The 23,570-nt window shown below is 42.9% G+C and overlaps 1 protein-coding gene across 2 annotated transcripts in view; it reads left to right on the forward strand.

Annotated features, from left to right (window-relative positions):
• The window catches only part of LOC120993493 (protein-lysine methyltransferase METTL21E-like), a 106,560-nt gene that overhangs the window by 5,727 nt on the left and 77,263 nt on the right, over nucleotides 1-23,570 (forward strand). For both annotated transcript variants that reach the window (XM_040421986.1, XM_040421987.1), the window contains exons 2-4: nucleotides 1,385-1,440; nucleotides 5,792-5,952; nucleotides 13,071-13,188. In XM_040421986.1, the coding sequence (XP_040277920.1) occupies nucleotides 1,425-1,440; nucleotides 5,792-5,952; nucleotides 13,071-13,188 (295 nt within the window). In that variant the 5' untranslated portion in view covers nucleotides 1,385-1,424. The remainder of the gene's footprint in view (nucleotides 1-1,384; nucleotides 1,441-5,791; nucleotides 5,953-13,070; nucleotides 13,189-23,570) is intronic.

Consider the following 23,570-nt stretch of genomic DNA (forward strand, 5'->3'; position numbering starts at 1 on the left):
TTGTGACTTTACAGTAGAACATACCATTGGAATAAAGACGAACAGTATTGTGGCATCATAGCAACAGAATAAAGCCTTGGAACTAAGACAAACATAACTGACATCTTCACAAAGAAGCAAAGCCTGGCAATGCGGACAATTTACTACCATATCAAAGACATTGGGGGGCATTTATCAAAACTGTTGTACCCATACACCAGCCTTGATCTCCCTGCACTGGATTGGGATGAGCCTAATTTATGTCTCTTAATTAAATAGTAGCATCCCTGCCCTGCCATCCGTCGGATACTGAAGTGTACGCCAACTACAGGCTGGCGTACACTTCAGCTATAAGTGTATGATCCGAAGGTCGATCAAGAAATCCAAGCCAGAGGAGTCTTCAATAATACCACAAAGGAAGAGGGGGGGAGACAGAGGACAAGAAATTTACTGGCACCTGCGGACGCCAGCCTTATATAGTGTGCCGGGAACAGTTCACGCCAGCGTCCCTGCACTCTGGGCGGAGCTGCCAGCTGTGCATCCTGACGCGCCTCCTCATTGGCCCAGGGCTTCGGAACACAGCTGATCTGGTTCCCCAGCCAACCAGACAGATGCTGCTGCCACATAGAGGCAGCGCCGGCTCGGGGAACCCAGAAGCAGCATAGTTTGTTCTACTACACTGCTTGTGTAGGTTCCATTCACTACAATGGGAGTTAGGCTCCATTCACACGTCCTCAATTCTGTTCGGAACGGGATTGCGGACCCATTCATTTCTATGGGGCCACAATATGTGCTGTCTGGATCCGGAAATGCGGATCCGCACTTCCGGGTCCGCAATTCCGTTCCCGAAAAAAATAGAACATGTCCTATTCTTGTCCGCAATTGCGGACAAGATTAGGCATTTTCTATTATAGTGCCTGCAATGTGCGGTCCGCAAAATACGGAACACACATGGTCGGTGTCCGTGTTTTGTGGATCCGCAAAACACATACGGATGTGTGAAAGGACCCTTATGGAAATAACAGAGTGCTTAGTCTCCTCTCACCATATAAAGGAAGACACAGTCTATAGAAAATAGTGGACATGCCTATGTTAGGGCCTATTTTTTGTCACATTTCAGTCCATATTTTCTACGAATATTTACAAATAGATATATTCCACATTTTGGTGTATAACTTTTGGTCCGCAATCTGCAACTTTTCTCCGCTAACGCAGGGGGAATGATAAAACTGCCAAAAAATATAGGCTACCATTTACTTCACAACCACAAATAGGGCTCCTTGGATTCAGTCCAGTGGTGAATATTCTTTACTAATAAACTTTGTTTATATTTTACAGTCACTTTGAATATGAAATTAGTTACACTATTCCATTCATTAATGTTCATTTTTTAATTTTTATACAGTGTACTGTGAAGACCAGGAAAAGTCAGCTCAGCAAAAAACATGGCAGATGAACATGGTAATTGTAATGTAGTCAGGTCCAGCTTATTAATGTTGGTTTATTAAAAAGGACCTTTCATGGTTTTGTATTAATTGCGATAAATACCTTTTACTTGGGGGGTACTGATGCTGCCACCTTGCCTGATTTTTTTTAAATATCGCTCCTATGGTCCACTTTGCCCCCCTGCACTTTTTCCGCTCAGTATACTAATACTGAGCATCGGTACAGGGAGGAGGAGACGCCAGGGTTTCTCAATGGGCGTCTCCTTCTTCCTGGCTGTGCCATAGTCCAATCACAGGGAAGAGCGTCACAGCCAGGGAGAAGGAGATGCCGATTGAGAAACCCTGGCGTCTCCTCCTCCCTGTACCGATGCTCAGTATTTACATACTGAGCGCGAGAACTTCAGGAGGGCACAGCGGGGCGTAGCAGCGGTATTTTAAAATATCAGGCAAGGTGGCAGCATCAGCGGAGGGTACCCCGCAAGTAAAGGTATTTCTGAATTAATTAAAAACCAAGAAAGGTCCTCTTTAACCTAAATTCGCAATAAATGGTTGTTATTGAAGGGAATGTGCCATCAGAAAATGACCTTATGTGAAACATACTTCAAAGAATTTTTGGTAATGTTTTTAATTGAAATTTTTGTATTTAAAAAAAAAATCCTACAATTTGCGGCTTTGCACACTGGCCAGTAAGCCTAATAATAGGCGCCACTTCTTGGTATGTTCATATAACATTTCAGCAGTCATCTCTTTACGATCACAGGCAGAATTATAATGACACACATTACCCATATATAGATAGCACAGGATCCACCATCCACAGTAGGTGATATCACAGCTTATCTATTCACTCCTGACCTCTGCACAGGTCAGAGCATGCCTAGAAAATTCTCCCATAGAAGTCAATGAGATTCGTTCTCGTTTATTGTGTCAATGGCCCATGGTGGCTGCTGTAAAGCATATGTCTAAATGCTGCCTTCATAATCATGTTCTGGAAATAGACACAAAATCTACAATTAGAAAATAAAAACAGATGAGAAAAAAAGGATATGTGTCACTATATGGTCCAAACTGGCACAAAAATGTAGATGACTCATTCCCTTTAATAATTGTTAAAATCAATGTTCTAATAATGCTAAAGGGGTTGTCCCACAAAACAATATTCTACATATTTCAAACCAGCACCTGGACCTGAATAGTTTTGTAACTGCATGTATTTAAATATTTAGTATAGCCACTGAGCTATTCACTGATATCTATCTATATAGCGCCACCTGCTGTTTGCTCTTTTTCTAATTTCTCTGTCCTGCTCACTGAGACGGAGGCACATGCTCAGTTCCATCCTTCAACTGCCACCAGCTACAGCAGGATGGACACACCCCTGAGAAAGGACACACCCCTGAGAAAGGACACACCCCTGAGAAAGGACACGCCACCTGAGCTGACGGTGTGAAATAAATCTAGTAGTTGTAATTGGAGCAATGAATGGCAGAAGCGCTGGATCCATGTGAGGTACAGGGCTGGTTTTAAGTTTGTCAGAAAGATATTATCATGTACTACAGGGAGTGCAGAATTATTAGGCAAGTTGTATTTTTGAGGATTAATTTTATTATTGAACAACAACCATGTTCTCAATGAACCCAAAAAACTCATTAATATCAAAGCTGAATATTTTTGGAAGTAGTTTTTAGTTTGTTTTTAGTTTTAGCTATTTTAGGGGGATATCTGTGTGTGCAGGTGACTATTACTGTGCATAATTATTAGGCAACTTAACAAAAAACAAATATATACCCATTTCAATTATTTATTTTTACCAGTGAAACCAATATAACATCTCAACATTCACAAATATACATTTCTGACATTCAAAAACAAAACAAAAACAAATCAGTGACCAATATAGCCACCTTTCTTTGCAAGGACACTCAAAAGCCTGCCATCCATGGATTCTGTCAGTGTTTTGATCTGTTCACCATCAACATTGCGTGCAGCAGCAACCACAGCTTCCCAGACACTGTTCAGAAAGGTGTACTGTTTTCCCTCCTTGTAAATCTCACATTTGATGATGTTCCACAGGTTCTCAATGGGGTTCAGATCAGGTGAACAAGGAGGCCATGTCATTAGATTTTCTTCTGTTATACCCTTTCTTGCCAGCCACGCTGTGGAGTACTTGGACGCGTGTGATGGAGCATTGTCCTGCATGAAAATCATGTTTTTCTTCAAGGATGCAGACTTCTTCCTGTACCACTGCTTAAAGAAGGTGTCTTCCAGAAACTGGCAGTAGGACTGGGAGTTGAGCTTGACTCCATCCTCAACCCGAAAAGGCCCCACAAGCTCATCTTTGATGATACCAGCCCAAACCAGTACTCCACCTCCACCTTGCTGGCGTCTGAGTCGGACTGGAGCTCTCTGCCCTTTACCAATCCAGCCACGGGCCCATCCATCTGGCCCATCAAGACTCACTCTCATTTCATCAGTCCATAAAACCTTAGAAAAATCAGTCTTGAGATATTTCTTGGCCCAGTCTTGACGTTTCAGCTTGTGTGTCTTGTTCAGTGGTGGTCGTCTTTCAGCCTTTCTTACCTTGGCCATGTCTCTGAGTATTGCACACCTTGTGCTTTTGGGCACTCCAGTGATGTTGCAGCTCTGAAATATGGCCAAACTGGTGGCAAGTGGCATCTTGGCAGCTGCACGCTTGACTTTTCTCAGTTCATGGGCAGTTATTTTGCGCCTTGGTTTTTCCACACGCTGCTTGCGACCCTGTTGACTATTTTGAATGAAACGCTTGATTGTTGGATGATCACGCTTCAGAAGCTTTGCAATTTTAAGAGTGCTGCATCCCTCTGCAAGATATCTCACTATTTTTGACTTTTCAGAGCCTGTCAAGTCCTTCTTTTGACCCATTTTGCCAAAGGAAAGGAAGTTGCCTAATAATTATGCACACCTAATATAGGGTGTTGATGTCATTAGACCACACCCCTTCTTATTACAGAGATGCACATCACCTAATATGCTTAATTGGTAGTAGGCTTTCGAGCCTATACAGCTTGGAGTAAGACAACATGCATAAAGAGGATGATGTGGTCAAAATACTCATTTGCCTAATAATTCTGCACGCAGTGTATATGATGTGTGATTTTTTTTTTTTACCTTAATCATGGGATAACCCCTTTAAGTAAATATAAGGATGTGTATGGTATGATATCTGGATATCAGTAAAGAACAATGACTGTATGCTGAGAATAAAAGATGGTGAATTCAGATGATTGCTCGACATGAGATGCCAGATTTTTACTGAAGGTCAAGAATGAATATACTTGGGACAGAGCATAGTTCAGTAACATCAAAGATTAGTTTAGGCAATTTTGTAATACTGATCAAAGAAAGGGTATACCACATTTAGATACAAGTGTTCACGGTGTGCTAGATTTTAGGATAGTTCCTCCTATTACCTGAAAAACCTGAAAAAAACTATATATGAGTGCCACCTATAGGCTAAACTTACAATTGACGCTTTTATTATTGTCCCTCAGTCGAGACAGACCACTGTTACCTAGAAGTATTGGCTACTGCTCTGGTGGTGTAAGTGCAGGGTCGGACTGGGGTTCCTTGAGCCCACCAAAGGAAATTATTCTCAGGGCCCAACCCCCATAAGTCTAGTAGGTTTTAATGAAAATAAATAAACCCTACTGGCAACTTATTGGCTCAAAATGTTTTTTTCCTCCTGGGCCTTTGGAGCCATTATGGTATCAGAGCCTTTAATGTAGATGATCCAAAGCTGCTGCATTGACATTGCCTTCATCAGGGCAGCTGGGGCCTTCTACTTCAGGGATGAGGTACAGTACAGGATCACCTATGCTTGGGAGACACTTATGGTTCATTATAAAAAATAATGATCCATTGTTCCTGCAGATCTATGCACTTCAGTAGTTTTCTCTTACGAAATGGCGCAAAAGTTATCTTAATATAGAAATTTATAAAATCCTTACTGCATTAAATAATGAAATAATATTCAAGACGGGCTCTAATATACAGAGAGGAACCAGACAAGTACTTTCTGGGTCAATATTGTGAATGTAATAATGCAAATCTAAAGGACATTTAAGGCGCAAAGAGGGACAGAGCGACTTGGGTCAAAAAGAGAGACTGTCCCTCCAAAAGAGGGAAACTTGGGAGGTCTGAGATTAGCCAACCCCTTTAATGCAGATATCCATGTAGTCCAAAGGGTTCACTTCCTTTTTCTTGCAACATGAAAGATTTTCACTAGTTTAAGAGCAATACTTATTTGGAAGTTCAAAACAATAAATGAAAGGCTATTATAACGACTGTACAATGTTATCATGTTAAATCATGTTCTTTTTTTATTGTAGAAGGTCATGAGAATGATGAGATTATAGTACCACAAATTATGGAACGTCGATATGTACCAGCTTCTCTTAAAAGCGTCGCCTGGGAAGGTTTCAATTTTGTTGGACATGAGATAAAAATAGTGGAATCAACAGATCTGTATGGTGCTTTTGTTTGGCCTTCAGTAAGTTAATCTTCATACTTTAGTATTGTACTGCAAATGGCTCTGGTTCTACAGCATTGTACCGTCCAGGGACTGACATAGCGTATGTGCAACCTATGCAGCAGCACAGGGACTTAGAAGGTATGGAGCTCACTGTGACTACAGAAACTTCTTTCTGACTCCTACTACACTGAACAAAAATATAAACGCAACACTTTCGGTTTTGCTCCCATTTTGCATGAGCTGAACTCAAAGATTTGAAACATTTTCTACATACACAAAAGACACATTACTCTCAAATATTGCTCACAAATCTGTCTAAATCTGTGTTGGTGAGCACTTCTCCTTTGCCGAGATAATCCATCCCACCTCACAGATGTGGCATGTCAAGGTGCTTATTAGACAGCATGAATATTGCATAGGTGTGCCTTATCTGCCCACAATAAAAGACCACTCTGAAATGTGCAGTTTGATCACACAGCACAATGCCACAGATGTCGCAACGTTTGAGGGAGCGTGCAATTGGCATGCTGACTGCAGGAATGTCTACCAGGGCTGTTGCCTATGCAATGAATGTTCATTTCTCTACCATAAACCGTCCCCAAAGGCGTTTCAGAGAATTTGGCATTACATCCAACCGGCCTCACAACCGCAGACCACGTGTAACCACACCAGACCAGGACCTTCACATCCAGCATGTTCACCTCCATGATCGTCTGAGACCAGCCACCCGGACAGCTGCAGCAACAATTGGTTTGCATAACCAAAGAATTTCTGCACAAACTGTCAGAAACCGTCTCAGGTAAGCTCATCTGCATGCTCGTCGTCCTCATCGGGGTCTGGCCCTGACTGCAGTTCATTGTCGTAACCGACTTAAAGAGGACCTTTCACCGATTCTTACCCTATGAACTAACTATACTGACATGTAGAGCGGCGCCCGGGGATCTCACTGCACTTACTATTATCCCCGGGCGCCGCTCCGTTCTCCCGCTATGCCCTCCGGTATCTCCGCTCACTAAGTTATAGTAGGCGGAGATACCAGTCCCTAAGTTATGGTAGGCGGAGTCTGCCCTAGCGCTGGCCAATCGCAGCGCAGAGCTCACAGCCTGGGAGGTTATTTTCTCCCAGGCTGTGAGCTCTGCAATGCGATTGGCCAGTGCTAGGGCAGACTCCGCCTACCATAACTTAGGGAACGGAGATACCGGAGGGCATAGCAGGAGAACGGAGCGGCGCCCGGGGATAATAGTAAGTGCAGAGAGATCCCCGGGCGCCGCTCCACATGTATGTATACTTAGTTCATAGGGTAAGAATCGGTGAAAGGTCCTCTTTAAGTGGGCAAAAGCTCACATTCGATGGTGTCTGGCATGTTGGAGAGGCGTTCTGCTCACGGATGAGTCCCAGTTATCACTGTTCAATGCGGATGGCAGACAGCGTGTGTGGCGTCATGTGGGTGAGCGGTTTGCTGACGTCAACGGTGTGGATCGAGTGGCCCATGGTGGGGTTATGGTATGGGCAGGCATATGTTATGGATAACGAACACAGGTGCATTTTATTGGTGGCATTTTGAATGCACAGAGATACTATGACAAGATCCTGAGGCCCACGTTTGTACCATTCATCCACGACCATCACCTCATGTTGCAGCATGATACATCCCAGTTCTTGCATGGCCAGCATACTCACCGGACACGTCACCCATCAAGCACGTTTGGGATGCTCTAGATCGGCGTAGACAACAGCGTGTTCCAGTTCCTGCCAATATTCTGCAACTTCGCACAGCTATTGAAGAGGAGTGGACCAACATTCCACAGGCAACAATCAACAACCTGGTCAACTCTATTCGACGGAGATGTGTTGCACTGCGTGAGGCAAATGGTGGTCACACCAGATACTGACTGGTTTTATGACCCCCCCCCCCCCTAGATATGCCACCCCTGTGAGGTGGGATGGATTTTCTCGGCAAAGGAGAAGTGCTCACTAACACAGATTTAGACAGATATGTGAACAATATTTGAGAGTAATGGGTCTTTTGTGTATGTAGAAAATGTTTCAGATCTTTGATTTCAGCTCATGCAAAATGGGAGCAAAACCGAAAGTGTTGCGTTTATATTTTTGTTCAGTGTAGATTGCCTGTAATGGACTGAACAAAGAAATTGTATTCTCAAGTATTTATAGATTGTTAGAGAGACATTATGAGGTGCTATATAATGATTGGTTTCACAGCAATGAGTCCATATACTGTCTGTTTTCGCCCCTGGTACTGTAAAAAAAAAATAACATAACATGTATAACTAGGTATATATTATATGACAAAAATCTGGGGGGAAAAAATGTAAATATTATAAAACATGTAAAAGTTTATCATTTTCTTTGCCCCAGAATCATAGGGGAAAATATGTGTCTTTTGTGATTTTGCGCTGCTCTCACCACTTTTGAAAACTGGGTGGAAAAGGGGGCATGGTTAGCTATGTTAATTAGACATAGTGCTGGATTTATTAACTGCTGCTCCTGAAGAAGTCACAAATAAGGTGCAATCTCACTCCAAACGGGATAAACATCTCCTGCCAAAAGTGTTATGTATAACGATGTGCTAAATTTATAAAGCAGCTCACAATGTTTGATTAAATTTAGAGCAAATTATGGCAATGCAGACTGACTTTCCTCACGATAAATTCCCCCCTCAATCTCTACCTGTTAAATAGTATTCTTCGTTTTATAAACCTGGCAGCTACAAACTTTTCGAAAGATGATGTAGTAGGTTTCTCTGAAGGCTCATAGAACCTGGGGCGGTCACAAGCAGCAGAGGGTCCTGCTGCAAGAATCATGTATGGCCAAAAGAAAAAACTGACCCTACTAGGTGGGAGGTATTTTATTACCATTAATTATTCCAATTTGCCGCTGGGATAAAACAATATACCATGTAACTGTATTTCAGCAGGACTCAATATAATTGTGTGCAATATTAAACTTACCTTTAGTGTTACCTGTTCTAAGATGATAAAATCCCTACTGGGTTCTGTGCAATATTAAACTTACCTTTAGTGTTACCTGTTCTGTGCAATATTCCTTCAAGTATCTCCTATCAAACACTTTGCATGTACCACCCTACTGCTTAGTAGAAACACAGGACCACCCACAGATACGCTCCTCTGACATGTTTTATCATGTGACTGGCATCTTCATGGGTATTAGGTCAGTTGCTGAGGTTGGTTGCTCTATGCAACCTTTCCTCAAAGATTTCATAAATGTGTTTCTAAACACATCACAAAACCCTTCCAGGTTAATAATTACACATGGATATAGATTCTTGTATGTTTGTATTTATGATAAAGTAAAATTGCCTGAAATATGCAACTATCAGGAGGCTTCTCTGTTGTAAGGGTATAAAAGGGTATTATTGCACAAAAATGCTCTGTATGTACAAGTATACATAGAAAACACGTTTTGCTAAAATAGGAACTGCAGAGATGCTGTCCTCCTTCTGCTTATTGGTGGGTATCACAGGAGTATGACCCCACTGGTGGCATATCCACAGCCATCAAAGCAAAAACCAACTTACGGTGGGTTTCATACACAGCTTTTTGGTGAAGTTTTTTGAGCCAAAGCCAGAAGGAGTTCAAGCAGGAAAGAGAAGTAGAAGTTTTTCCTTTTATATTGCTCATTCCTTTTGAATCCACAAAAGCTGTGTATGGCAGCACCCTTACCAAGATCATCAGCTACATTTTGGTATAAGATTCTGTTCCTTTACAAAGCTGCCATCCAGTTCTACAACGTTGTATGCTCTTGCAGAAATTTTGGCAAGGAGCACATCATCTGAAGAATGCTTTCTGTTGCAGCTTAGCATTTGTATAGCTGTCTTCAGTATTTATAGAAGATGGGCATGCCTTTTTGGACTTTGATCCGTGGCAATGAATAGTCATCTGAGCCACCTCCAGCTGTCTGCAGCCTATAATCACCTACTGTGAAAAGCATGGTTATTAAATACAACAATATATCATTGTTACAAAATGACAGCTCCAGAATACGATCCATCAGTACCCAGTAATTCAGCATAGGTAACTCATGAAGCAAGCTAAGTAGTGGAGCTTTAGAGGGTTTTCCAGGAGATATTTTTTTTATATCAGAAACTGAAAAAAAAAAAAAAAAAAAATCATTACTTACGCACATAAACCACCTCCCTCTGCAGTTCCAAGACTGCTGTGGTCCACGCTGTTCTCCACTTGAAATGTCCAATCAGTCAATTACTTGCTGCAGTGGTGACACATCTCATCCAGCAATTACAGTAGCTGTACATTCCATGAAATTTCCTGTTTGTGCAGGACGTGGACAGTAGTAAAGACCAGAGCAGCGATGGAACAGCAGAAGAGCAGGTAAGTAATGCTTTTTTCTTTCCAGCACTTTTTTTTATATCTCCCTGGAATACCCCTTTAAATATATCTCATGATCACGAAAAAGACTTGTATATTCCAAAAAATTTCTTCAAACGTATCAAAATAGCCGACAATGCATGATAAATGTGGATGTTTAATTTGGCACAATTGAAAACTCCTGCAAGCCATGCCCCTTTTCCTACATACTTCACAAAACTGTTGAGGTAGATTTTAAAAGTGTCCAAAACACATAATAAATGTGTGACACACTATTGGCACAATTTGTGTCAGAATTCTGGTATTTCATGACACAATTCGCAAAATCTTAAAGGGGCTGTCAAGCTGTAAAACAATTTTTTCCAGCCCCTCCCTCCCCACTGTACATGTGGAAGAAAGAATACCTGCTTACCACTGCTGGGCTTTGCCTCCTTCAGTTCTCCTTCAGTTGGGCCTCATGACTGGCCGCAGTGGTGACATGTCTCCCACACGACCCATGACCCAGTAATTGGTTGCAGCGACACATACAGTTGCAAGAAATAGTATGTGAACCCTTTGGAATGATATGGATTTCTGCACAAATTGGTCATAAAATGTGATCTGATCTTCATTGAAGTCACAAAAATAGACAATTACAGTCTTCTTAAACTAATAACACACAAAGAATTAAATGTTACCATGTTTTTATAGAACACACCATGTAAACATTCACAGTGCAGGTGTAAAAAGTATGTGAACCCTTGGATTTAATAACTGGCTGAACCTCCTTTGGCAGCAATAACTTCAACTAAACGTTTCCTGTAGTTGCAGATCAGACGTGCACAACGGTCAGGAGTAATTCTTGACCATTCCTCTTTACAGAACTGTTTCAGTTCAGCAATATTCTTGGGATGTCTGGTGTGAATTGCTTTCTTGAAGTCATGCCACAGCATCTCAATCGAGTTGAGGTCAGGACTCTGACTGGGCCACTCCAAAAGGCGTATTTTCTTCTGTTTAAGCCATTCTGTTGTTGATTTACTTCTATGCTTTGGGTCGTTGTCCTGTTGCAACGCCCATCTTCTGTTGAGCTTCAGCTAGTGGACAGATGGCCTTAGGTTCTCCTGCAAAATGTCTTGATAAACTTGGGAATTCATTTTTCCTTCGATGATAGCAATCCCTGACACAGCAAAGCAGCCACAAACCATGATGCCCCCACCACCATACTTCACAGTTGGGATGAGGTTTTGATGTTGGTGTGCTGTGCCTCTTTTTCTCCACACATAGTGTTGTGTGTTTCTTCCAAACAGCTCAACTTTGGTTTCATCTGTCCACAGAATATTTTGCCAGTTCTGCTGTGGAACATCCAGGTGCTCTTGTGCAAACTGTAAACGTACAGCAATATTTTTTTTGGACAGCAGTGGCTTCCTCTGTGGTATCCTCCCATGAAATCCATTCTTGTTTAGTGTTTTACGTATCGTAGATTCGCTAACAGGGATGTTAGCATATGCCAGAGATTTTTGTAAGTCTTTAGCTGACACTCTAGGATTCTTCTTCACCTCGTTGAGCAGTCTGCGCTGTGCTCTTGCAGTCATCCTTACAGGATGGCCACTCCTAGGGAGAGTAGCAGCAGTGCTGAACTTTCTCTATTTATAGACAATTTGTCTTACTGTGGACTGATGAACAGCAAGGCTTTTGGAGATACTTTTATAACCCTTTCCAGCTTTATGCAAGTCAACAATTCTTAATCGTAGGTCTTCTGAGAGCTCTTTTGTGCGAAGCATCATTCACATCAGGCAATGCTTCTTGTGAAAAGCAAATCCAGAACTGGTGTGTGTTTTTATAGGGCAGGGCAGCTGTAACCAACACCTCCAATCTCATCTCATTGATTGGACTCCAGTTGGCTAACACCTCACTCCAATTAGCTCTTGGAGATGTCATTAGTCTAGGGGTTCACATACTTTTTCCACCTGCACTGTTAATATTTACATGGTGTGTTCAATAAAAACATGGTAACATTTAATTCTTTGTGTGTTATTAGTTTAAGCAGACTGTAGTTGTCTATTGTTGTGACTTAGATGAAGATCAGATCACATTTTATGACCAATTTGTGAAATCCATATCATTCCAAAGGGTTCACATACTTTTTCTTGCAACTGTATTCCAGAAGCTGACATGCAGGGAACTGGAGCATAGGTGACCGAAGGAGCCGGAACCCAGCAACAGGGAGAAGATAAGTGTCCTTTCCTCCACAGGTTTGGCAAGGAGGGGGCTGGTGAAAATTGTTTTAAAGCTGGACAAACCCTTAAAATCTTTCCTAACAAAAAAAAGTCACTGATCCACGAAAGCAGTAAGTCGAATCCCAATTTTCTTATTTGTAGGATTGGGCTGATTGTTAAGAAAGGATGTGACTGCTATAAGAGGCTGAACTGGATAGACTTATAGATGTGTACCTCCTTACCTTTCATCATGACGTGAGATAACCTGATATAAGTGGAACATGGTGAACAGCTTAAAAAAAAATTTCATTACTATTTTTCTTCAAAACTTGTTACTTTTTCCACTCATCTCAGGATTTCTTGAGCTGTGGTGGTAGTTACACTTGTTGAGAAAACAGGAAAATTAAAGTTTTTTTTCTGAGATTTCCAGAGGATAGGTCTTTTTCAGCCTTACAAACCGTTACTGTGAGCGACGCTGACATTTTGTTAAATAGTTTTTATACATAAAACCTAGTGGGCTTATATTTTGTTCTGAAATCCTATGCAGTTCATTGATCATTATGATCTTCTTTCACAGGCCCTTGTGTTGTGTTATTTTTTGGAAAAACATGGAAAACAGTTATGTATAGAAGATAAAAACATAATTGAGATTGGATCTGGGACAGGACTAGTTGCAATAGTGGCTTGTCTTCTTGGTAAGTACAGTATAATGTCATGTTTCTAGAAATGATGAATGAACGTCCATGTAGTACATGGGTCGGTGATGTGGGGGTCGCAAGGCCTCTGTGGCCTCTATACCCTTACAAGGACAGAGACAAGGGTTGGACTCTGCATTGACTCTAAAGGGAAAAATCTCAGCAGGCTGGTCAGGTTTTGACATCACGAGACCACAGGCCCCCAACAAGGGGCCCATGTGTCATTGAAAACCCATAATCTTCAGCATCATTAGTGTTGCTCCTTGTCCATACAGACACTACTTGCCTTCCCCATGTAATAACAATTCTGGAGCATCTATTCTTATGACTAGTGTTGAGCGAAGTTGGGGTTATCGAAAAATCACGTTATGGATTCTAAATTCCGTTATGGTCCATTGTAGTGGAATCCATAACGCGATTCTTCGATAACCCCAACCCGAACTTTAGACGCCGAACTTAAAACACAAGTTCGCTCAACACTACTTATGACTCTATGTTGTGCCATTTCTTTATTATTCCTGCTTTAAGGTACTTTCACACTTGCAGCAGAGAATTCAGGCAGGCAGTTCCGTCGCCGGAACTGCCTGTGGGATCCGTCAAAATGTATGACATTTGTCAGACTGATCAGGATCCTGATCCGTATGACAAATGCATTGAAATGCCGGATCCGTCTCTCCGGTGTCATCCAGAAAATCTCATCCGGCATTTATTTATTTTTCAAATTTTTCGCGGTCTGAGCATGCGCAGACCACAATGCCGGATCCGTTTTACCGGAACACTCGAGGCCGGATCCGGCATTAATGCATTTCAATGGGAGAAAATGCTGGATCCGGCATGCCGGCAAGTGTTCGGGAATTTTGGACGGAGATAAAACCGCAGCATGCTGCGGTATTATCTCCGTCCTGAAAAGGCAAAAATACTGAACTGAAGACATCCTGATGCATCCTGAACGGATTGCTCTCCATTCAGAATGCATTAGGATAAAACTGATCAGTTCTTTTCTGGTATTGAGCCCCTAGGATGGTACTCAATGCCGGTTTGCAATAAAGGTCCAGATGAGTTTTACCATTAGGGGGTGTGTCCCTGCACAGTCCGCCACTGTCAGTACTGATTGAATAATATCAGACACAGGGACACACTGCCAATTGGTAACTCCTACCTGGACCTTCATTGCAAACTGCTATTAATTCATTCATAACTTCTAGCAGGAATAATAAAGGAATGGCACAACAGAGAGTCATACAGTGGGATGCGAAAGTTTGGGCAACGTTGTTAATCGTCATGATTTTCCTGTATAAATCGTTGGTTGTTATGATAAAAAATGTCAGTTAAATATATCATATAGGAGACGCACACAGTGATATTTGAGAAGTGAAATGAAGTTTATTGGATTTACAGAAAGTGTGCTATAAATGTTTAAACAAAATTAGGCAGGTGCATAAATTTGGGCACTGTTGTCATTTTATTGATTCCAAAACCTTTAGAACTAATTATTGGAACTCAAATTGGCTTGGTAAGCTCAGTGACCCCTGACCTACATACACAGGTGAATCACATTATGAGAAAGAGTATTTAAGGGGGTCAATTGTAAGTTTCCCTCCTCTTTTAATTTTCTCTGAAGAGTAGCAACATGGGGTCTCAAAACAACTCTCAAATGACCTGAAGACAAAGATTGTTCACCATCATGGTTTAGGGGAAGGATACAGAAAGCTGTCGCAGAGATTTCAGCTGTCTGTTTCCACAGTTAGGAACATATTGAGGAAATGGAAGACCACAGGCTCAGTTCAAGTTAAGTCTCGAAGTGGCAGACCAAGAAAAATCTCGGATAGACAGAAGCGACGAATGGTGAGAACAGTCAGAGTCAACCCACAGACCAGCACCAAAGACCTACAACATCATCTTGCTGCAGATGGAGTTACTGTGCATCGTTCAACCATTCGGCGCACTTTACACAAGGAGATGCTGTATGCGAGAGTGAAGCAGAGGAAGCCTTTTCTCTGCCCACAGCACAAAAAGTGCCGCTTGAGGTGGGCTAAAGCACATTTGGACAAGCCAGCTTCATTTTGGAATAAGGTGCTGTGGACTGATGAAACTAAAATTGAGTTATTTGGCCATAACAAGGGGCGTTATGCATGGAGGAAAAAGACCACAGCACTCCAAGAAAAACACCTGCTACCTACAGTAAAATGTGGTGGTGGTTCCATCATGCTGAGGGGCTGTGTGGCCAGTGCAGGGACTGGGAATCTTGTCAAAGTTGAGGGACGCATGGATTACACTCAGTATCAGCAGATTCTGGAGACCAATGTCCAGGAATCAGTGACAAAGCTGAAGCTGCGCCGGGGCTGGATCTTTCAATAAGACAACGACCCTAAACACTGCTCAAAATCCACTAAGGTATTTATGCAGAGGAACAAGTACAACGTTCTGGAATGGCCATCTCAGTACCCAGACCTGAATATAATTGAAAATCTGTGGTGTGACTTAAAGAGAGCTGTCCATGCTCAGAAGCCATCAAACCTGAATGAACTAAACATGTTTTGTAAAGAGGAATGGTCCAAAATACCTTCAACCAGAATCCAGACTCTCATTGGAACCTACAGGAAGCGTTTAGAGGCTGTAATTTCTGCAAAAGGAGGATCTACTAAATATTGATTTCATTTCTTTTTTGTGGTGCCCAAATTTATGCACCTGCCTAATTTTGTTTAAACAATTATAGCACACTTTCTGTAAATCCAATAAACTTCATTTTACTTCTCAAATATCACTGTGTGTGTCTCCTATATGATATATTTAACTGACATTTTTTATCGTAACAACCAACGATTTATACAGGAAAATCATGACGATTAGGCTACTTTCACACTAGCGTTCGGGGCTCCGCTTGTGAGTTCCGTTTGAAGGGGCTCACAAGCGGCCCCGAACGGATCCGTCTAGTCCTAATGCATTCTGAGTGGACGCGGATCCGCTCAGAATGCATCAGTCTGGCTCCGTTTGTCCTCCGCTCCGCTCAGCAGGCGGACACCTGAACGCAGCTTGCAGCGTTCAGGTGTCCGCCTGGCCGTGCGGAGGCAAATGGATCCGTCCAGACTTAAAATGTAAGTCAATGGGGACGGATCCGTTTGAAGTTGACACAATATGGCTCAATTTTCAAACGGATACGTCCCCCATTGACTTTCAATGTAAAGTCAAAACGGATCCGTTTGCATTATCATGAACAAAAAAAAAATATATATATATTTTTTTTTTTTGTTCATGGTAATGCAAACGGATCCGTTCTGAACGGATCTAAGCGTTTGCATTATAGGAGCGGATCCGTCTGTGAAGATACCAGACGGACCCGCTCTGAACGCAAGTGTGAAAGTAGCCTTAACAAGGTTGCCCAAACTTTCGCATCCCACTGTAAGAATAGATGCTCGAGAATTGTTAATACATGGGGATTGCAAGTGCGTACTAAAACAGCCATGTCAGGAGAGGTCCTCGTTAATGCATACCTGTTCGAAGGAAAGTAAACTCGCAATCTGTGTATTAATTTGATGTATTTTCCTGAGGCTCACAAGTGCACACAGTTCCCAGAGACAATCAAATGTCTTATTATTTCATCCTTTCCATGCAGTTTCATAAACATGAGAAGAGAAGCTACAGTTGCAATCTCTGCTCTCCTCATTTTGCTATCCCCTTATGGCCTCATGCACACGACTGTGCCGTTTTTTGCGGTCCGCTGTAGAAATGCCTATTCTTGTCCGCAAAACGGACAAGAATAGGACATGCTATATTTTTTTTTTGCGGGGCCACGGAACGGAGCAACGGATGCGGACAGCACACGGAGTGCTGTCCGCATCTTTTGCGGCCCCATTGAAGTGAATGGGTCCGCACCCGAGCCGCAAAAAATGCAGCTCGGATGCGGACCACAACAACGGTCGTGTGCATGAGGTCTATTACTACTGAAAATGTACTAAGAGCCTGCAGGCAAAGAATAGAGAACTACAGGCTGTTGGAAGGTGAGGAAGATCCCTTACAACATTCTTTACAAAGATTCAAATATTCAGTCATACTACTGTTTTACTGTCTACAAGACAGGTATCATTTCAGTTTCAGTATCTATTACTAGCTGCACACGAGCTGGGAACAGAGCATGCATGCAGCTAGCAGGTATTATTTAAGGGTAATTGAGCTTTCAGAAAATTTTTGATATGTTATAGAAACATATCAAAAGTTTTGGTTGGTGGGGTCTAAGTGCTGAGACCCCCACCGATCACTAGAGCGAGTATAGAGTGATTCTCTCTCCTCGTTCTAAACCGAGGAGCCTCCGTCAGAGACAGTAAAAAACAGCGCACTGCACCGAGCAACTTCAGGTAAGTGTATACTGTTAGAAACCCATACAAAAATATATGTGAGCTACACGTTTCGGTGGCGGTCCGCCACCTTCATCAGGCTATACACATCATAATTTATGCCTGAATAGAATGTTAAAAAATAAAACAACAAATCTTTATTTTGTATGTTTATTAAAACAAAGGAGCAAGGAGCTCACTTGTAACACCTAATCAGGCTGACAAGTATCACCTCATAGGGGGGTGGAATTTAAAGGATGGAGACGGCCTACACCTGCCGTCTCTCAGGATTGATGAAAGAAAAGAAGGCACACCCCTATTTCAAAGGCTTTACAATTGAGATGTGGCACTATCAGAAATATATCAACACTAGTGCCGCTCTTCTCAAAAAACTCAGCACTTCATCATTGGCACAACTGTACGCTGCTGCACTGAGGGATATCCTCAGGACACTTCCCTAAGGCAGAATCAAACAATAGGCTCTGTGTGGCGGCCTCATTTCATAAGGTTGCTCAAAGGGATAGTGCTTTGGTTTTACGACTACTCCTTTATTGAGAATGCAAATCACACTTCACAGTAACCTACTCTATGCGTTTCTATGCGGTAGTAAGCCCGCATTTCACCAGGAGCCGGTAAGATCTAGCAGGTAAGTACATAAAGATTAGCCCATGTGGACGCTGTACATAGTAGTGCACAGCGCAACAGCATCCCGGCGCTCTGATGGCTGTACGCGGCTGAACACTCTCCGGCTTGATATAGCCCAAGCTCCGCCCTGGCAGGCGCGGTCACCGGCGGGCAGCTAATCGCGGCAGGGGGCGTGTCTACCAATTCCTCCCGTCGCTGTATACCGGCCTCTATTGCATGCTGGCGGTGCCGGGGAAGTGCTATGAACATCGCATTCCAATGGGAAACATAATAAACAATGAAAATTAGAAAGAATTATAAATATAATTAAATGGGTTAACAACCATCAATAATGAGAGGAATTCAAATGCAAACGGGAAAGACAGAACCAGATATACTAGGACAGAATGTTACCTAGTAAAACGTGAAAAAGTGCAAGGTTGCTATGGAAACCAGTGGATACCAGAAAAACACTCAGAAGACTACCAAATGAATAGTGGTAATCTAGTAATCTAAGGGAATATAGGAATCAACTGGGTCAGGGTGAGACTGTAAGAAGGGTCACTCTAACAAAAAAAAATTGATCTAAATCACCAAAGTAAAAGAAAGAAAACAAATATTATAATTTACAGTACAATCCATAACATGTATCAATCTAACAACACCCTTTATCAGTGTTTAATGGTCTCTATTAGAGATGAGCAAATTTCATATTTTGAAATTCGTTCACGCTTCATTTGGTGGTAAAAGCAGAATTGTGTTATGGATTCCGTTACCAAGGACCATAACGCAATTCTATGACGGAACGCCTTTAGAGGCATTCCGTTATATATTCCGTCATAGAAGTCTATGGGCTGCAAAACAGATCCGTCCCATTTTTGTTTTGCAGGGGAGTCCTCTCCTGCATAACGGAAACGGGACTGATCCATTATGCAGCCCATAGACTTCTATTATGACGGAATTAATAACGAAATGCCTCTAAAGGCATTCTGTCATAGAATTGCGTTGTGGTCCGTGGTAACATAGTACATAAGGCTAAAAAAAGACATTTGTCCATCCAGTTCGGCCTGTTATCCTGCAAGTTGATCCAGAGGAAGGCAAAAAAAAACCTGTGAGGTAGAAGCCAATTTTCCCCACTTTAGGGGAATAAAAAATTCCTTCCCGACTCCAATCAGGTAATCAGAATATCTCCCTGGATCAACGACCCCTCTCTAGTAGCTATAGCCTGTAATATTATTACACTCCAGAAATACATCCAGGCCCCTTTTGAATTCCTTTATTGTACTCACCATCACCATCTCCTCAGGCAGAGAGTTCCATAGTCTCACTACTCTTACCGTAAAGAATCCTCTTCTATGTTTATGTACAAACCTTCTTTCCTCCAGACGCAGAGGATGTCACAGTCCTGGGGATAAATAGATGATGGGAGAGACCTCTGTACTGACCCCTGATATATTTATACATAGTAATTAGATCTCCCCTCAGTCGTCTTTTTTCTAAAGTGAATAAACTTCAGGGTACTGTAGTTGCCCCATTCCAGTTATTACTTTAGTTGCCCTACTCTGGACCCTCTCCAGCTCTGCTATGTCTGCCTTGTTCACAGGAGCCCAGAACTGTACACAGTACTCCATGTGATAGTGATTTGTAAAGTGGTAGGAGTATGTTCTCATCTCTCACATCTATGCCCCTTTTGATGCAACCCATTATCTTTTTGGCCTTGGCAGCAGCTGCCTGACACTGGTTTATGCAGCTCAGTTTGCTGTTTATTAAAATTCCTAGATCCTTTTCCATGTCAGTGTTACCGAGTGTTTTACCATTTAGTATGTACGGGTGACTTGCATTATTCCTTCCCGTGTGCCTAACCTTACATTTGTCAGTGTTAAACCTCATCTGCCACTTATATACCCCAGTAACGGAATCCATAACACAATTCTGCTTTTACCACCAAACGAAGCGTGAATGTGTTTCATAACCTGAAATTTGCTCATCTCCAGTCTCTATAATTTCATGGAAGCCGTCTGAAAAGAGTATTAAGTAGAGATGAGCGAATCGAATCCAAAGATGTGTAATTATATACGAGTTTCAGGATAAAATTGATTCACCGTGAAACCGAATTTCCTCGTGCTTCGTGGTAGCGAATAGATTTAACCTGAAATAGTGTAAAAAACAAAAAAAATCATACTTACCTCCTCCATTAGCTCGCAACGGGCCAGCCGCCGCCATCTTGATTGAAGATCTCGGGTGAAATTCCCTGCGTGGTGATGTCATCGCTAGATTTTGCACAGGATCTTTAAGCAAGATGGTGGCGGCCGGCCTGTCGCGAGCAAATGGATGCGGTAAGTATGATTAAATTTTTTTAATGTTAATTTTACACTGTATTATTACTCTCAGATGGCACGATCATGTATAAATGCGGCATCTGAAGTGTACAATGATGTGGACCAGCGATAACGCAGCTCCCTCTCATTGCATCCGCTACTGACAAAAAAAATGCGCTCTGTGACTAAGTCATTGGTTCCAAAACTTCGCTCATCTCTAGTATTGTAATGACCTGCGACACGCACAGGGAGGAAAAAGGGAAAGCCCTGCCCAAGGGAGAGGGAAAGGTGGTGACCCCTGACTCACCTTGCGGCTGGCACCTGACTGCCTTGACGTCCCTAGACGGGTTCCTCACCCGTGCGGCGATCACGTGCCTAAACCCTGGCTTTCCCTAAAATGAGCCCTAGATAGTGAACGGGCCGGTGGGATCGCTAGTCCGCACCACTGTCACTAAGAGGGAAACACCAGGGAGAGGACAGACAATACAGACAAACACATACACCCATGTGGGCGACCACAGCAGACCACAAAGGTCCAACAGGGATCCGGAGGGTAGCGTTCTGGACCAACAACCAGAGAACGCAGCAACACAGCTCCAGAGGGTCAGAATAGATGTCCAGGCAGGAAGCTCTATATCTGGCAACCAGAGAAGTGTGAGAGGGGAATATAAGGAGGTTTGGGAGTGCTGGACAAGGAACAGCTGAGGAGAAGGAGCTACGGATCCCTGAGTGAGCCAAAAGGGTTTGCAAAGCAAACCCAGAAAGCTACCATAAGGAAACAGCCCTATCTTACATAGAGCGCGCAGCCAACCGCTGCGACTTCCTGACCCCGGGTATAACGGAGTCAGGCGTGGTTCTAGACACCCTCGTGACAGTACCCCCCTCTCTACGAGGGGCCTCCGGACACTCAGGACCAGGTCTCTCAGGATCAGAGGCATGAAAAACCCGAACTAGCCTGTCGGCGTTTACCTCAGACGCAGGAACCCACATTCTTTCCTCGGGACCGTAACCTCTCCAATGCACCAGATATTGAAGAGAGCGGCGGACCCGAAAAGAATTAACAATTTTGGATATCTGAAATTCTAGATTACCATCCACAACAACAGGAGGGGGTGGCAGCGGTGACGGTTCCAGAGGTGGAACATATTTCTTGAGTAACGACTTATGAAAGACATTATGGATTTTAAAAGTCTGAGGTAACTCCAGGCGAAAAGCCACGGGGTTGACGATGGCTACAATTTTGTAAGGACCAATAAACCTAGGACCCAGTTTCCAAGAGGGAACCTTCAATTTAATATTCCTAGTAGACAACCACACATAGTCATTCACTCCTAGGTCCGGACCTGGCGACCGTCTCTTATCAGCCATGCATTTGTATTTACCTCCCATATTTTTCAAGTTAGCTTGCACCTTCTGCCATACCGATGAAAGAGATGACGAAAACCGTTCCTCTTCGGGAACCCCAGAAGACCCCCCCTCTTTGAAAGTACAGAATTAGGGATGAAAACCATATGCACCAAGAAATGGTGACTTGCCAGTGGATTCCTGATGACGATTATTTATGGCAAACTCAGCTAACGGTAAATATGATGACCACAACTCTTGGTTTTCAGACACAAAACTTCTTAGATATGTCTCCAGGTTTTGGTTGGTACGCTCAGTCTGTCCATTCGACTGAGGATGGAAAGCTGAGGAAAAGGACAAGTGTACCCCCAAACGGGAACAAAAAGCTTTCCAAAATTTAGAAATAAACTGGGTACCCCGATCCGAAACAACATCGGAGGGGACCCCGTGAAGCTTCACGATTTCACTGACGAATACCTGAGCAAGAGTCTTAGCATTAGGTAGTGCGGGTAACGCAATGAAGTGTACCATTTTGCTAAACCTGTCCACTACTACCAAAATAACTTTTACCCCCAGACAAAGGTAAGTCAGTGATAAAATCCATTGACAGATGTGTCCATTGTCTATTGGGAATGACGAGTGGTAATAGAGACCCTGCAGGACGTGTATGTGAAACTTTTGCGCGCGCACAGGTAGAACAAGAAGACACAAAATCCAATACATCCTGACGCAACCTTGGCCAACAAAAACGACGAGACAATAGCTCCAAGGTTGCTTACTACCCGGGTGCCCAGCAAGTGCCGAATTATGATGTTCCTTTAATAATTCGAAACGCAGGTTCAACGGTACAAACAATTTCTCTGAGGGGCAAGAGACCGGGGCGTCCCCCTGGGCCTCTAACACCTTCCCCTCCAGAACAGAGTGTACCGCAGAAACAACCACTCCTTTTTGAAGAATGGGCACCGGATCACTCACATTACCCCCTCCAGGGAAACAACGAGTGCATCAGCCTTGGTATTCTTTGCCCCAGGACGATAGGTAATCACAAAGTTAAACCTGGTAAAAAATAGCGACCACCTAGCTTGTCTAGGGGTGAGACGCTTAGCTGATTCGAGGTACAGAAGATTTTTGTGGTCCGTAATCACAGTGACGGGGTGGACTGCCCCCTCTAAAAAGTGACGCCATTCTTCAAACGCTAGTTTAATAGCTAATAGTTCCCTATTGCCAATATCGTAGTTCTTTTCTGCTGCAGATAGTTTTTTTAGAAAAGAAAGCACAAGGACGCCATTTGCCAGGAGACGGACCCTGAGACAGCACCGCCCCCACTCCCACCTCTGACGCATCGACTTCAACAATAAAAGGCTGAGAGACATCAGGTTGGACTAGTACAGGTGCTGAGGTAAACCTCTCTTTTAGAGAGGAAAAAGGAACTTTAGCGGCGTCAGACCATTTAGAAAAATCAGTCCCCTTCTTAGTCATGTCAGTAAGGGGTTTTACAATAAGTGAATAATTTTTTATGAATTTCCTATAGAAATTCGCGAAGCCCAAGAACCGTTGCAGTGCTTTGAGGTTCTCAGGAAGATCCCAATCTAAAATTGCCTGGACCTTCCTAGGATCCATACGGAAACCTGAAGCAGATAAAAAATAACCTAGGAATTGTATCTCCTGAACGGCGAAGACACATTTTTCAATTTTAGCATATAATTTATTCGTCCGTAGGACCTGCAGTACTTGTCTGACATGCACCCTCATGTGTTCTCAGATC

This window comes from Bufo bufo, chromosome 3 (genome assembly GCF_905171765.1).
Source record: "Bufo bufo chromosome 3, aBufBuf1.1, whole genome shotgun sequence".
Classification (NCBI taxonomy): Eukaryota; Metazoa; Chordata; class Amphibia; order Anura; family Bufonidae; genus Bufo; species Bufo bufo.